General features: G+C 43.1%; 1 protein-coding gene across 4 annotated transcripts in view; it reads left to right on the forward strand.

Annotated features, from left to right (window-relative positions):
• The window catches only part of LOC144261028 (tumor protein D52), a 191,929-nt gene that overhangs the window by 20,901 nt on the left and 157,654 nt on the right, over positions 1-13,374 (forward strand). Inside the window, exon 1 of one of the 4 annotated variants that reach the window (XM_077810091.1) lies at positions 11,994-12,153. The exons of the other annotated variants lie outside the window; for them this stretch is intronic. Coding sequence (XP_077666217.1) covers positions 11,994-12,153 — 160 coding nt within the window. Of the gene's footprint in view, positions 1-11,993; positions 12,154-13,374 lie in introns of those variants that run through there. 4 annotated transcript variants of the gene reach the window in all.

Raw genomic sequence — 13,374 nt, forward strand, 5'->3', positions numbered from 1 at the left:
GGGATTTCAGACCTGGCAGTTACACTATCACCATTTAAAGAACTACATAAAAAGGCATAAGGGGACAGTCTGCTCAAACTCTAAAAACATTAGTGTCTTAACTGGATGTGGTGACTTCTAAACCAAGTTACTATTTACATCTCACATTGGAGCATAATTGGCATACTTCAAAAAATTGGATCTTTCTACCAACATATCTATTGTATACTCTGTTCAAGTTCTTAAAGTAACTTGAGCACTACTCAAATGTCATCGGTCATGGTGTAAAACACTTAATGTTGTATTCCCGTATATGCCTCCTTCCATAATTAACCACAGTAGGCTAACTAGCTGTTCAAGGACACTAATGTTGCCTAGTAGAGCTTGTTGTGAAAAACATTAATTTTTGTTCTCTGGCTTAACTTTCATTAGCTTCAGATTTTGGGCATGTGTCAACTACAAACTTAAGTTGCCCTGTGTTACCCTTCTGCCATGGTGCACATCCTCCCCAGGAGTGCTTCCACCAACTTAAGGGGGTAGTGTTGGGGACACTGAGAACCCAGGCTCTTGGCTCTGCAACTCTCTGCTCCCCGATGTAAGTGACCTGCAGTGTATACACAGACACGGTACTGCCTAGCTATACCAACATAATTCCATCTCCACAAGAGGTGTAGGGCTGCTTATGTCTATAGGTCACTTACATTGGCGGGGGCAAAGCAGTAGTGTGTACACAACATGATTAGGTTGACGTAAGATGCCTTATGTTGACCTAACTCCGTAGTGTAGACCAGGGCTTTGAAATCCAGGAAACTACAACCAGCTCAACTGTCTTTGCCTGTTTAGTAACAGCCTTGCTATATGGTTCATATGTTAGCTGGCTTTTGCTCTCCTATCATTACTTGCAACAAATTATGCATTACCATACTACTAGCAGAAGTTTCTGAGCGCCAGTTCCTTTTTAATATTCCTTGTACTCCAGCTCTGTGGCTATAAAAATCTAGGCCTTTTAAACAAGCAAACAAAACTTGTTGACATTCCCATGGGATGAGCTAGCTTAAATTAGCAAAGATCAGCACTTTAGCAATACCTTATCAGTTCAGGTTTCAAGTTATGGTTACTGGCACATCTAAGAGATTCAGTACTATTTTAGGTCCCCTCAAGTGACTAACTTTGGTGTATCTACCATGAAACTAGTACAGTCACTTCAGATAGCATTGTAAGTGCTACCTCAGGAGCACTATCCAAGATCCAACTTGGAACAGCATTAAATATTCTTGATGAAAGCCAACAAGTTAAGTCCTATACCTTGGATTCAGGGTCCTTAGTGATTTGGCAAAGAGCTCCGAGAACCAGTGAAGGAAGTTCTTGGCATGTTGCATTGAAGGAAGTGGGTTTAGCTGAGGAGAGCAGTGTACATAATCGTCCTCTGAGGAAAGACTTGAGACAAGATTAGTACATAGCTGTAAGGGTTAGGCAAACAGAATGCTTGAGTGCACTAAAGAGAACCGGGACACATCCTCATCTGGAGCATTGTGCCCAACTTTGGTTATATTTTGAGATAACCTGTCCAAGGAAGAGCCACTGAAATGACTAGATATGGCAGGTCTAAATGGGGCACTTGTTGACGCATCAATTGCATAAAACTTACCTGAGGTTGTGTTACATACTTGGGTACAATCTGGACTAAATTATAGCTGTCACTCATGCCCTGTAACCTGGAGTGCCCTTTACAATGTTTTGCTGCTGTAGCCTCCAGTCTGAACTGCTCACAGCTTCCAGCATGTAAGCCACCCCCAGGTGTGTCTGTGCTGCGGCCATCCAGCCATACCTTGGCTCTTGCCAGCCTTGGTTATATTGCATGGTGACTCCAACATGCTCTGTCTGACTTCCCCTAGAAATGTATGTTTTGTATTGCCCAGCCCTCTCCTAGACAACACAAATTCATATAAAGTCCATATTTCTTTGATAAAAGTAATGTGTACACACCTTGCTACCCCAGTAGAGTTTCAGACACTTCCATTTAAACAAACTGGATTCGATAAAACAAGTTTATTAACTACAAAGATTGAGTACAACTAATGAGGCATAAAAGTGAGATGTTGTACCTTTATTTTTATTATAAACGCAACTGGTGCCTGACGTAACAAACTGTTAACTTTGCTCTAAATTTTTCTTACCACATGCTCTGAGCAGTCTTTGTCAGTGAAAGCTGACCAAACTTCTTAGACCAGAACCCCTTTTCCAGTTCAGTGGCTGCTTCTTTTGTCCCTTCTGGTGTAGTGAATCAATGGACAGAGGAGAGGTGCCTTTGGGTGTTTGTCCCTCCTTTTTATGGTGTCAGTCTTCCTCTTGGAAAATGTTTCCAGCTGAGATTCTGGAGACAGTCTATGGAGAAGGCTGTTCCCTGCTGCTTTTCCTCAGTTGTCTGAAGTTTGTCTACTTTTCCTACTTGGTGACTGTTTTTTACTGCTTAAATGCAAATTAAGCACAGAACCCATTCCTTTGTTTGACAGACCTGTTTGTCAGCTTCTTCTGTGGTTTCGAATGTGGTGTTAACACTATACAGGGAAATCTTATAACTCCACATACAACTTTGGCGCACATTTTATCAAGACAATATTGATCAGCAAACTGAGTTTGTTGTTTTTTCAGATACTACCTCACAAGACTACTTAGTACAAAGATTATTCATGTTGTTTTGTGGGTGTTGAAGCTGACCACTTGCAACAAACTGGTTTAGTTGTCCTTGTAGCTGAAATGGCAGAGTTTCTCTGCCACTGAGGTAAAAATGACCAGTGAAATCTTGCAAAAGGGTCATTCAGGTATATCCTACGTGTTGGTGCCAAACATAAAATGGTACTGGAAGCACGTCCAAAACGGTGAAAGCTGTCTTCATCAAGCAATTGAAAAATCTGAGTGCTTGATATCTGCCTTTTATCTGAGTTTCAGTGGACACTAAGCAATGAAAAACTTGAAGACTATACTTTGTTCTCACGCTGCCCTGACAGGTTGCTCCAGCAAGGGTAGGCTGTTATAACTTAACCCAGTGCCTGATAGGCATTGCAAGGCTGGCAGGTGATTGATGAACTACTTATCAGTATCCAAGTCGATACCAGCTGTGGGCATCTTTCCATCATTGCAGTATGGGTCCTGCCCAGGCCAGTGATGCAACTGGAGATCGCTTTTTTTACCAGCAACTGCAGTCAGTCCTTTAAGAAACTCCAAGAACTATTGTGATCCTGGGAAACTTTAATGCACAGGTAGGAAAGGATAATGACACCTGGGCAGTACCAAACATTGCATGTCTCTGGCAGACAAACAGGAACCAGGCACTGGCTGCCCACCACATGGTGATCATTGATTTGCTCTTGTCACTCATTCACAAGCAGATCTGAGACCACCCAGATGGTTTTGCTATGGCCGATGTCTTCAGCACCACTGACCACCAGCAATAGATGTTCAAGTTCAGAGATGGTGAACTTGACGCTTCTGCTGTCAAAAGAGCACCTCCAGTTTTGAAGACAGATGATGGGCTGAAATAGTCCAATTCAACCAAAAGCTCTTTATTACAACCCAGCTGTCAGATGGCTTTCTGTCTTGAATGGTGTGACAGTCAGGCCAGATGATTGCAAGAGGGTCCTGGAAGGTGGATATATTAGTCCTAGAATGTTAAAGGCCCTTTTTCCTCCAAGCTGAGAAGGGGGTCAGTTAGGGACACCTGAATCCAATTAAGGACTGCCTGATGTCTTTAAAAACCTCTCCTCTTGGGAGAGCAAGAGCCAGAGAGCCAAGCTGCTGCCAGGCGAGTGGCAGCAGGGAAATAGGCTGTTCCAGCCTGCGAGGCTATGCTCCTTAGCGTAGGGGAAACAGCCAAATCTGAGGGCCTGCTAGGGGAAAGACTGACCCACAAGGGTGGGGGTGGCCAATCTGTGGCTCCTTGTATAGGCACTGACTCTGGGGCTGGAGCTACAGGTGCCAACTTTCCAATGTGGCAGGGGGTGCTCACTGCTCAACCCCTGGCTCTGCCACAGGCCTTGCCCCCACTCCACCCCTTCCTGCCCCCTCCCCTGAGCCTGCCATGCCCTCACTTCCCCTCCCCCCTGCCCCCCGCACGAGCCTCCTGCATGCCAGGGAACAGCTGTTTGGGAGGTGTGGGGAGGGAGGGCGAGGTGCTGATCAGCCACTAGTGGGTGGGAGGTGCTGGGAGCAGGTGGGAGCGCTGATGTGGAGGCTGCTGACATTAGTAAATTCTGGCTCCTTCTCAGGCTCAGGTTGGCCACCCCTGCCCCAGGGCAACCAACTGGATGACACAAGGGGGGCAGCGAAAGGTACCCCCTTGGGTTTTTGTATGAGACTGTTTCCTTTTTGTTTGGTAGAGGATCACCCCTTAGGCCGACTCTGAAAATGCAACCAAGGGAGCACAGAAGGGAGAAGGCAAACCCTGCCAGAGTGGGGCTGATTACCCTAGGCCTGCCAGCAACAGAGGGGGAAATGCTAAGTCTGGTGAGAGAAAAGAGGTGCCTTGTCACAATGGCTTAAAAACAAAGGCCACTTCCTCTGTCATCTAAGCACACAGATTCTAGTTTTCAGTGCTGACTGCAGCCAGATCAGTGCAGGGGCCTCAAGCGTTCAAACTTCCTCAGTGGATCTTTAGAACTAAGAAAAAAGTGAGGCTACAATGAGTCTTTAAAGACACATTTGACAAGCACAAAAGGAAAGGCTGAATGGATTTGATTTCAGAACTTCATGGGGAGTGTGTGTGTAAATCCTGGTTGACTCAGGCAGCCCATGTAGAATAGGGTGCTGTCAGGTATGATCTCTGCACCCTTTTATTCAACTTAGCAGTGTTTTTTGGGCACCAGCTTGTAGAGGAAAAGATCAGGATGACCATATCACCCAGAGTCTGCAGATCAGTTCCATTGATGGAAAGTGCATTTTGAAATGCTCTTTCCAGCTGTCTGTCCCGGCAGTCCCTCTTCCACTTGAGGAGCAGGAAGTAAAGGTGGAACCACTTTTTTTTCTCTGAGATCCAAATAGTCCATAAGCTGAAGTTGGCGGGGGGTGGTTACACTACCCCTGAGTTGCTACAGACACATGAGAATTGTTGTACTGTGGCTGCATAGTCCGGAAAACTCCTAGCTGGTGTATTAAAAACCATCCCCCTCTGACCAGAAGAAAGGGGCTATTCAGTTGTTGAAGGTAGCAACTATAGATCCAGGGGAAGTTTTCACTTCTGTTAATGTCTCAAATGAACAATGCACTTTGAAAAAGGCCAGGATACTTGGGGCAACATTAGACCTAGTTATTCCATTGTCCATGAGATCTCTACCTTGAGACTGCCTTTTGAGGATGTCTGAATTTTAGTAAGCAGGGTGCTGCACTTACATGTGGCCTTTGATTCAATACATTGAACAAGTCTGTGGGAACTGATAAGGTGGCTCAGCATCACAGGGAAGATGGTCACCTGCTAGAACTATATTGGAACAAAGCTGTATTCAAGTCAATGGCAGATAGGAAACCATGGTGTGAATTGCCACACGAATGTGGGAAGGCAGTTTTGTCACCCTCATTGTTCAGTATCCGTGTTGATTTGGCTCACAAGTTTAAGAAGGCAGCTGCTGGTGTTAAGCTCAGCACTATTCTGCTGTAAATTCTCAAATATGCTGGTGACCTTTTTTGTTGGGCTTAGTTTGAAATTACTGTAGCTGATGGCTGACTTGATTGGGCAAGAAGCCATGAGCACTGATCTGATTATTAAATAGGCTAAAACGAAGTCCCTGGTTTCTGTCATTAAGCTGTCCAGATGGCAACTGTCATGTATGTTTGGGTAGTGTTAGTGGAGGATGCTTGAAGGATGTGGACATTTGTATAGCAGTAGCTGCTGCTGTGAGGCCCTTCAATGATCTCTAGGGATGTCATGTCATCAAGCTTGCTATAAAGCTGCAGATCTGTAGAACCACAGTTAAACTGTTGCACAGAAGCAAAATATGAGCACTGAGGCAGGCTGAAGAACACCAGATTGACCTTTTTTTACTTTTGTTTTTCGTTACCCTGCAACTTGATATGGAGCAGCTAAGATAAGAAGAAGTTAGGATTTCTGAGGCAATTGCTGGTATGGCTTTGATCAGCCCTGGTTTGATTTTGGTGGCTTTCCTGATATGGAAGGCCAACAAATTCCAAAGTGCGTGTGCCAAAGAATGCTGCTATGTGGCCCGCAATCATGTGTCATGTCACCAATGCTTTTGGCGCACAAGATTGCAGTTATGCCCGTCATTGGCATATCAAACCAGACCACCTTAAACACCTAGCTAGCCAGTGACCTGGATGGTGCTCTATTTGCAAAGAGGCTGTGTCCCTTTGCAATTTGTGGTTGTGTGTGTTCAGTGTCTTTTAAACTACAGGGGGTGGGGGAAAAAAAACTTAGACAACAATGGAAGGTGGCTTCTGGCAATATCTTCCTTTGGTCTTAAATGAACAGACTCCAGTTATCCATTATGATTCTAACAGTGTGACTTCAAAAGCTGAATTGCTGGCTTCCTCCACTAGAATCCTGTGTGTTGGAATGGGAAGGGTGGGGAACAGCAGTGCAACAGGACCATTTTAAAAACCAAACCTGGACGCACTACATATCATCTTGCCCTGTTGCACTGCTTTTTCCCAACCTGAAAACCCTGTTTTCTAGCAATGTTGTTTTTTTAAACTGATCCAGAACCTTAAAGCTGCATTAGCTGACTTAGTCTTTGATCTTTGAGGGTTTATCAGTTTAGGTTTATCACTTGGATTGCTTATCTACGGTTATGCAGTAAGTGGCTTTAAGGTTTAGATGGTGTATACCCCACTTCAGTTTTATTGGGGTAAGGCATTTAAGGGGTATGGGAACACTGACTTGGTTGAAGGGTGTAGGTTTAAAAGGCACAGTTGGGCAAGTATTGACTAAATTCAGAATGGCCTAGCAAGGTAATCCCCCAGTTCAGGTCACAGTCTAAGGCTAATCGCAACATAAATTGGCAAAGTGATGGCCATGTAAGAACCCTTTTAGCATGACAGCACTACTCTGTCAGTTCAAATAAATGGAATATGGTTCTGGTCTACAAAGTTATGTGACAATGATCATTCAGTCCAGGAAAGTGACAGCTTTTTTTAGTGCTAATTCTGGAGTGTGGCCTTAAAGGCACCAAAAGACCTCAAGAAAGAAATGTCCATAGAATTTCTATTACATGGACAGAGCCTGGTGCTGCACAGGACAAGTAATGCACCCTGTTCCAAAGCTCTAATGATAGAACTTAATGTCTACCTAGTTACAGGGTAAACCACTAGAATCCCAGTCACTCTTTGGGCAATATGGAGCCCTCCTACCCAACTCTTTCACTTTCTGACTTTAGCGTGGAAGACCAAAGAAATATCTATTGCTGAAGTGTGCTTCAGATTCTAAGGCTGCCTCCACTGAAGATGTGCTTTTTGCTGTGTAAACAATTCAAATCAAGGCTACAGACAACTGGAACTCAGTTTCTCTAATCAAGCTTCCTGAAAAAAATGCACTTACTACAAGGTAGGGGGAGATGGACTGAATTAATAACCATTACATGTGTTAGGACTATATGAAAAGCATACAGCTGATTCATTCATAAATGCAATCTGCGATAGTGTAGATCAGACAGCCTTATTGAAATGTAGGCAAACATGCCTTCTTAGTCTTTCCCATTTGAGACAGCAGTTAATAAGATGGCAACACTTGTCACATGATCATTGCCAATTTAGTATTAGCCCTACACTGTGAAATTGAAACTAGGTAGCAGTTGGTATCTGAGGAACAAATACATCTGTGCCCAACTCTAAACCAAATGTTAAAAAACAGGACATGTATTTGATAACAGCTCTCTCTACACATAGAAAGCTCTCTGCACTTGTGATTCATGTAGAGAAATACTAGCTCTTGTTCCTCATGCCAAGTACTTACTATGAGAAGTCTTGGAACACTAACTGATCACAATCTAATTACTTGTAGCATATAAGAATCTTGATGCTAATGCCTGACCGAACCATTTTACATCACATTCAGGCAAACTTGGTTGTAATTGGCTAAAGTGCATTAAGTCCTGAATAATTGACCTTCTTGACAGCCCTTGCACAAATAGCATCTAAAATGGTGTAAACCAAGGGCTGAGCACTTAATCTATTGACTTCCTACACCTCTCACATTTTTAGGGTAGAAATGTTTTCTACAGCAGTTCACCTCATAGAAGCTGAAATGCTGATTATAGCAAGCTGTGCCCTATCAGTATGAGTCTCTGGGGCAGGTATGTCTAGAAAACTACTGCCCTTATTTCTCTCAAACCTATGCCCATCTCCTGCCTTTCATCGCTTCTGCTTGCTCCTAGTTTTGTCAGCCTGTAAAGAAGCAATTAAATAATAGTCCTAAAACTTGTGGGTGTAGTGCTTAAACAAGCAACACTTCTGAAACAGAAAAGGTAGCAGGGTGGTATCCGAAAAGGGTTGAGCTCTAAGCTGGCAAAACTTGACTCTTGTCCTCACGGGATACAGGAAGATGAGGCAGTTCAAACTTCCTGCTAGGGAATGTAGCTGTACTGATATTGCCACTACAAGAATGGAATTTCAGTCTGTGTGGTTTCTTTTACTTGCTGTCAAGAGCATAAGCATTCTCCAATGTGTGGAACAGCTGTTATGGACTGGCCTAAAGTAGCTAAAATCTGAATCAACTGTGACCACCTCAACTCCTGCAGATAGTGCTAAGGCAAGATGGAAAGGGTACAGCTTATGGGAGGTGATGTGTAGTGCTTAATTTGTAATGAAGGAGGTACTGGGGCTCAAGCTTTTTTTTTTTTTAAATTTTCATAATGGACTTGGCAAGCACAGAGGTGCCAGGGCTAGGAACTGCCAAGCCTAGAGGTGCTGGGGCTCAGCCACGGCACAAATTAAGCACTGGTGGTGTGATCAGAGTGGGGAAACTAGCTTCAGCCAGAGGTCAGGCTAAACCAATCTTGCCATTCAAAGGCATATAGTGCATGACTCTTTGGCAGGTCATTTCATAACAGGGTCTCTTGCTTCACATGGGAGTCTTCCTCATAGCTATATAATGGAGGAGGCTGGGAAGCTGTGATCACATTGAGGAAATCTTGGTTTCTGGTGCTCTTACACGTGTCAAGCAGGTCCTTACTGGCTGTAAGGAAACCAGTAAAACACTGTCAGAATAGGAACATCTGAGAAGAGGATGACTGAAGACTTGTCATGGTATTGGAGCCTACATCTCTTGATGCATCTCAATGTACTACTTTGGCACCTAGACTAAATCAAGGGAAATGTAATAGGCAAAAGCTATCTTTCTCAATGTTTCAAGGCCGTCCTTCAGTCTGTCTCTTCCACCTTTGCGATCTCAACTGAGATGTGCATTGTTGGAACACTTAAAATATACAGTAGTACCCCAGCAACACAGACAAATTGTGGTCTGGTCTTGCATTGTAGATGGAAACAAACAATGTTATCTGAATGCATCATGGCTTGTTCACAAGCCCTGTTCCTGTACTGTCTTAAAGACCAAACTGTTGGGACAGCTGTTCAAAAACTTGAGACCATACCGTAGTCTGTTTCCCCTAACCCAGTTTGTGCGATTAGTATGTCTGTCTGAGGCGCAACAAAGATAAGTCGGTCAATGCTTGTAAATTCCAGGGGCTGGATGATAGGAAAGAAAATGGAAGTTACTTATTGACACTCATGCTTGACAGGACATCTGCCACTTATTAAATCTAGCAATGTTAAAATTCTTAGCTGTTCCTGGATACTTGGGTAGATGCTGTAACTAAAACTTACCTTTCAGCCAGGTGGAAACTTTTGTGGCACAATCCTCAGCTGATTTTCTAATGCAGAGGTTAGGTCACAATGGCTTCTACATGGGGCACAGCCTGGAAGGTACAGAAACTTATGCAGTGCTCACTTCAGCAGAATTTCCTGCAGAGAGCTTATTACTCTGATGCTCAATCTGCAATGGTTTCCAATTGGCGTCAAATGCTTTAAAGGTGGTCTGCAATCAGCAGAGATGACTGAGCTAACAAGCCTGGACTCACTCATTATGTTATGGTTCCTTTCTACAAAGGGCCCTGATCAGGATTCACTACCCCAACCTGAGTGAGGTAAGTTGCAAGGCCCTTTTTCTTGAATGGGTAGGGAGAAGGGAAAATGGGATAACTTGACAAGACATCAGTTTCTAGGGAACTGCTCCTTTGATCTCCTCCATGGTCTGTTCTAGGAATGCCCAGTCAGGTCTCGGGCCTCTAGCCTTCTCCCTATAGATAGGGACCCACATCCCTTCTCTTTTCAGATTGGGAGTTTTGGGCTGTAGTCCCCTGTAGTTCACTAATCACCTGAGCAAGCTAATCTGCCTAAAGGCTAGCACCTGCAGTTTGCTTTCTCAGGAGATAATGACAAATTAGTTACCAGTAACCATGCAGCTCTTTCTGACTAAATTAAATCAAAAATTTATTTTCAGAAATAGAACAGAAACAGGTAAAATGTCCTAGAAAAATCCCAGGGCCCATAGGACAGAAGGGCAGGTTAAAATTCTTCCGACCCTTTAGCAAGGATTTTTGGGGAGAGGGACATGGACCAAAGGTCACATCCATTTGCTGGATCTGAAAGAAGATTAAGTCTGTTTTTGTTTGAATTCAGTCTCTTATTCCAAAAGCTCTTTCTTTTTCTTGGGCCTTTAATACCTGTTTGAACCTGTGTGTGTATATATATATGCCAATCACTCCAGGAATGGCACTTCTCTGGAGCCGTTCGTTGCATTCAGATTGTAATCACCCCCGACAATCATCTTTAAGTTCCTGGAGGAACTGTGGTAACCTTCCTTCTCTTCCTCCCACTCCACTCACAATGGAGTTGAATACAATTCCTAACCTACAACAATACACAAAATATTAACTTGCTCTAATTTTCTAAGTTCTAGTGAACATCTGTACTCATGCCAATTTTGCCTCTGATAAGTATAAATGTTTTAAATTCCTAGACTCCCTACTGCATAAGTTGTGTAGCTGTTTCCAACAGCCTGCCTGCCTCTTGAAAGCATGTAGTGAAGCAACTGAGGGAGTAGAGCAATATATTGCACTAAAATGGCATTGTCCCAATATGAAATAATCCAGAAAACTTCCACTAATTTTTGTGGAATATACTGACTAGCACTAATAGGCTTTAGCCAAAGCACCGGGTGCATGGGTTACTAGGGTAGATGAATAACATTTCCTCTGTAGCTTGTGAAACTTAGACTTTTTGTGCTGTCTGTAATCAGTTTGTCCATTGCAGGCCCCTGCCCTGGGTCTCATCTGGAAGTATCTTGAATATATTGGTAACTCTCTTCTCAGGTGTCAAATACCACTTTAAGTATATTAGACTGCTGAGATGGGTGCTGCATTGTAACCTTGCTAGATAGAATCAGTGCTTTTGTTTGACTTTTTATTTTTGCTAGCCACACAAATTACAAACAGTTGTTGCACAGACAACAGGATGCCATGCACAATTTCTTATTTCTGTGATTAAAAGTCCTACACAGATGGCATATAGAATAGATTATGGCTAGTAATCCTTTTGTGTCCTAGAAGATTAAGGATATCCTGGTACAGCTGCAGTCAGCTGACTTTTCTTTTTTAAATGATTGAAAATTCTGGCTGCAATTCTGCAGAAGACATCCCAGAAGCCTATGCAGTGTGCTGCAAGTGTTTGTTTGCCAAGGGAACGGTCCGTAAAACCCAGCCCAGGTTATAGATTTACAAAAACTTAACCACCTGCTATGCCACAACTACGACATGGCTCGGAAGTAGTTTATTAAATGTGTACTGCACTTGAGTCACATGAATGTCTAAAGTCGTCCAAAGGAAATAAAGTGCAGTGTGGGAAAGTACAACATCTAAATCCTATGGTTGGGATTACTAAGTGAATGAGGCTGCACAACGTTGAAAATCAGAATGAATGCTTCCGTGGATGTTGATCTATATTGAGGAGTGAACATGCATTCTGAACTTTCTGGGATGGATTGGAGGGATACAGATCTAAATGAGGATTATAAATCTCCTTTTGATTTCAATAGTGGCATTAACAAAAACTATCTCTACCTGTCACCTAGTATAAACATCTCTCCACCTGGATCACCTGTACAGAAGAATTCTGGTAACTTTTTCCTTAATATTTTTTTGCAGGGGAGAGTGGTGAGTGTACTAGTTTACTTTAATCTATGTAGAAATGATTACCTCTGCAGCAAGAGCAATCAAATTCTGGGAAATCTAAGGGCTGGCATTGTGGGGGCCAAATTCTGCCAAATTCCTATCCTGGCAACATCATTGAAAGAAAGGGTTACAGTTATAAATGAGGACAATTTGATCCACTGTTCCCGACTTGGGAGGCTTACTGGATACAAAAAATGCTGTCTTGTGGAATGACCTGCATTACATATGCTTCACGGACTGACTAAAATTGACTTCCTGCTGTAAACAAGCTGTTTGGGGTCTGAAGTAGACTGAGGAAAAACAAGTGATCTGAAAATTTTTGCGGGATGGAGATACTTAACATAGCTGAATAATTGCTTAGTTTCATGTGAATCTTGCATCAAAAAAATCTTAAGATGTACTTCAGTTTAAGATTGCCAGTGCCCCAAAATGGTGGAAATTGGACATTAACTTTTTTGGTTCTGTGTCAAAGTATTTCCCAACCTAACAAAGGTCCATAAAGTCTTTAAATTACAATTCCCACATAATTTCTCCTCCACGCGCCCCCCTCCCCCTCCCCCCCCCAAAAAGCTGCAAACTAACTTTCTTGTGCACACAACCAGCAGAGTCTGGTTCAGATGAATACTGCTTTTAGTGCCACATGTGCCAAAGAAGATGCCTTGGTCTAAAATTAAACATTTATAATTACGGATGGACTGGCATTTTGAATTTGTCTTGACCACTTGTGACAGTACTCCCTAGTTGGAGAACTGCCAACCTCTGGCACCCTCCTATGCTCATTTTCTTGCTTCTGTTCCTGCCCCATCCACCCACCCTTCTTTATGCTAGTGAACAATTGCTCTCATTCTCCGGTCAGATCTGAATGCAGTGTGAACAGGAAGTTGCTTGTAAAGTGATAAATGGTTAATAAATGCAAAAGAATATGGTACCTTCCCCTCCCTCCCCCCGAGGACAGAACGAAGCATGTTTTAAAGCTAAACTACAGGGATGGAAGAGACTGTTTGGGAACTTGGTCCTCTGTAGATAGGAGGCCTAAGGTATTAGTATGGAGAAAAGAGGAGTTTCTCACCAGATTGACTAGAGAATTAGTGAAATAACATGCAAGTGAAAGTTGAGCCAGAGAAGTTCTTCCCAGATTGAAGTTAAAATGAAAACCAGTGACTCC

The sequence above is a fragment of the Eretmochelys imbricata genome, chromosome 2, assembly GCF_965152235.1.
Source record: "Eretmochelys imbricata isolate rEreImb1 chromosome 2, rEreImb1.hap1, whole genome shotgun sequence".
NCBI classification, from domain to species: domain Eukaryota; kingdom Metazoa; phylum Chordata; order Testudines; family Cheloniidae; genus Eretmochelys; species Eretmochelys imbricata.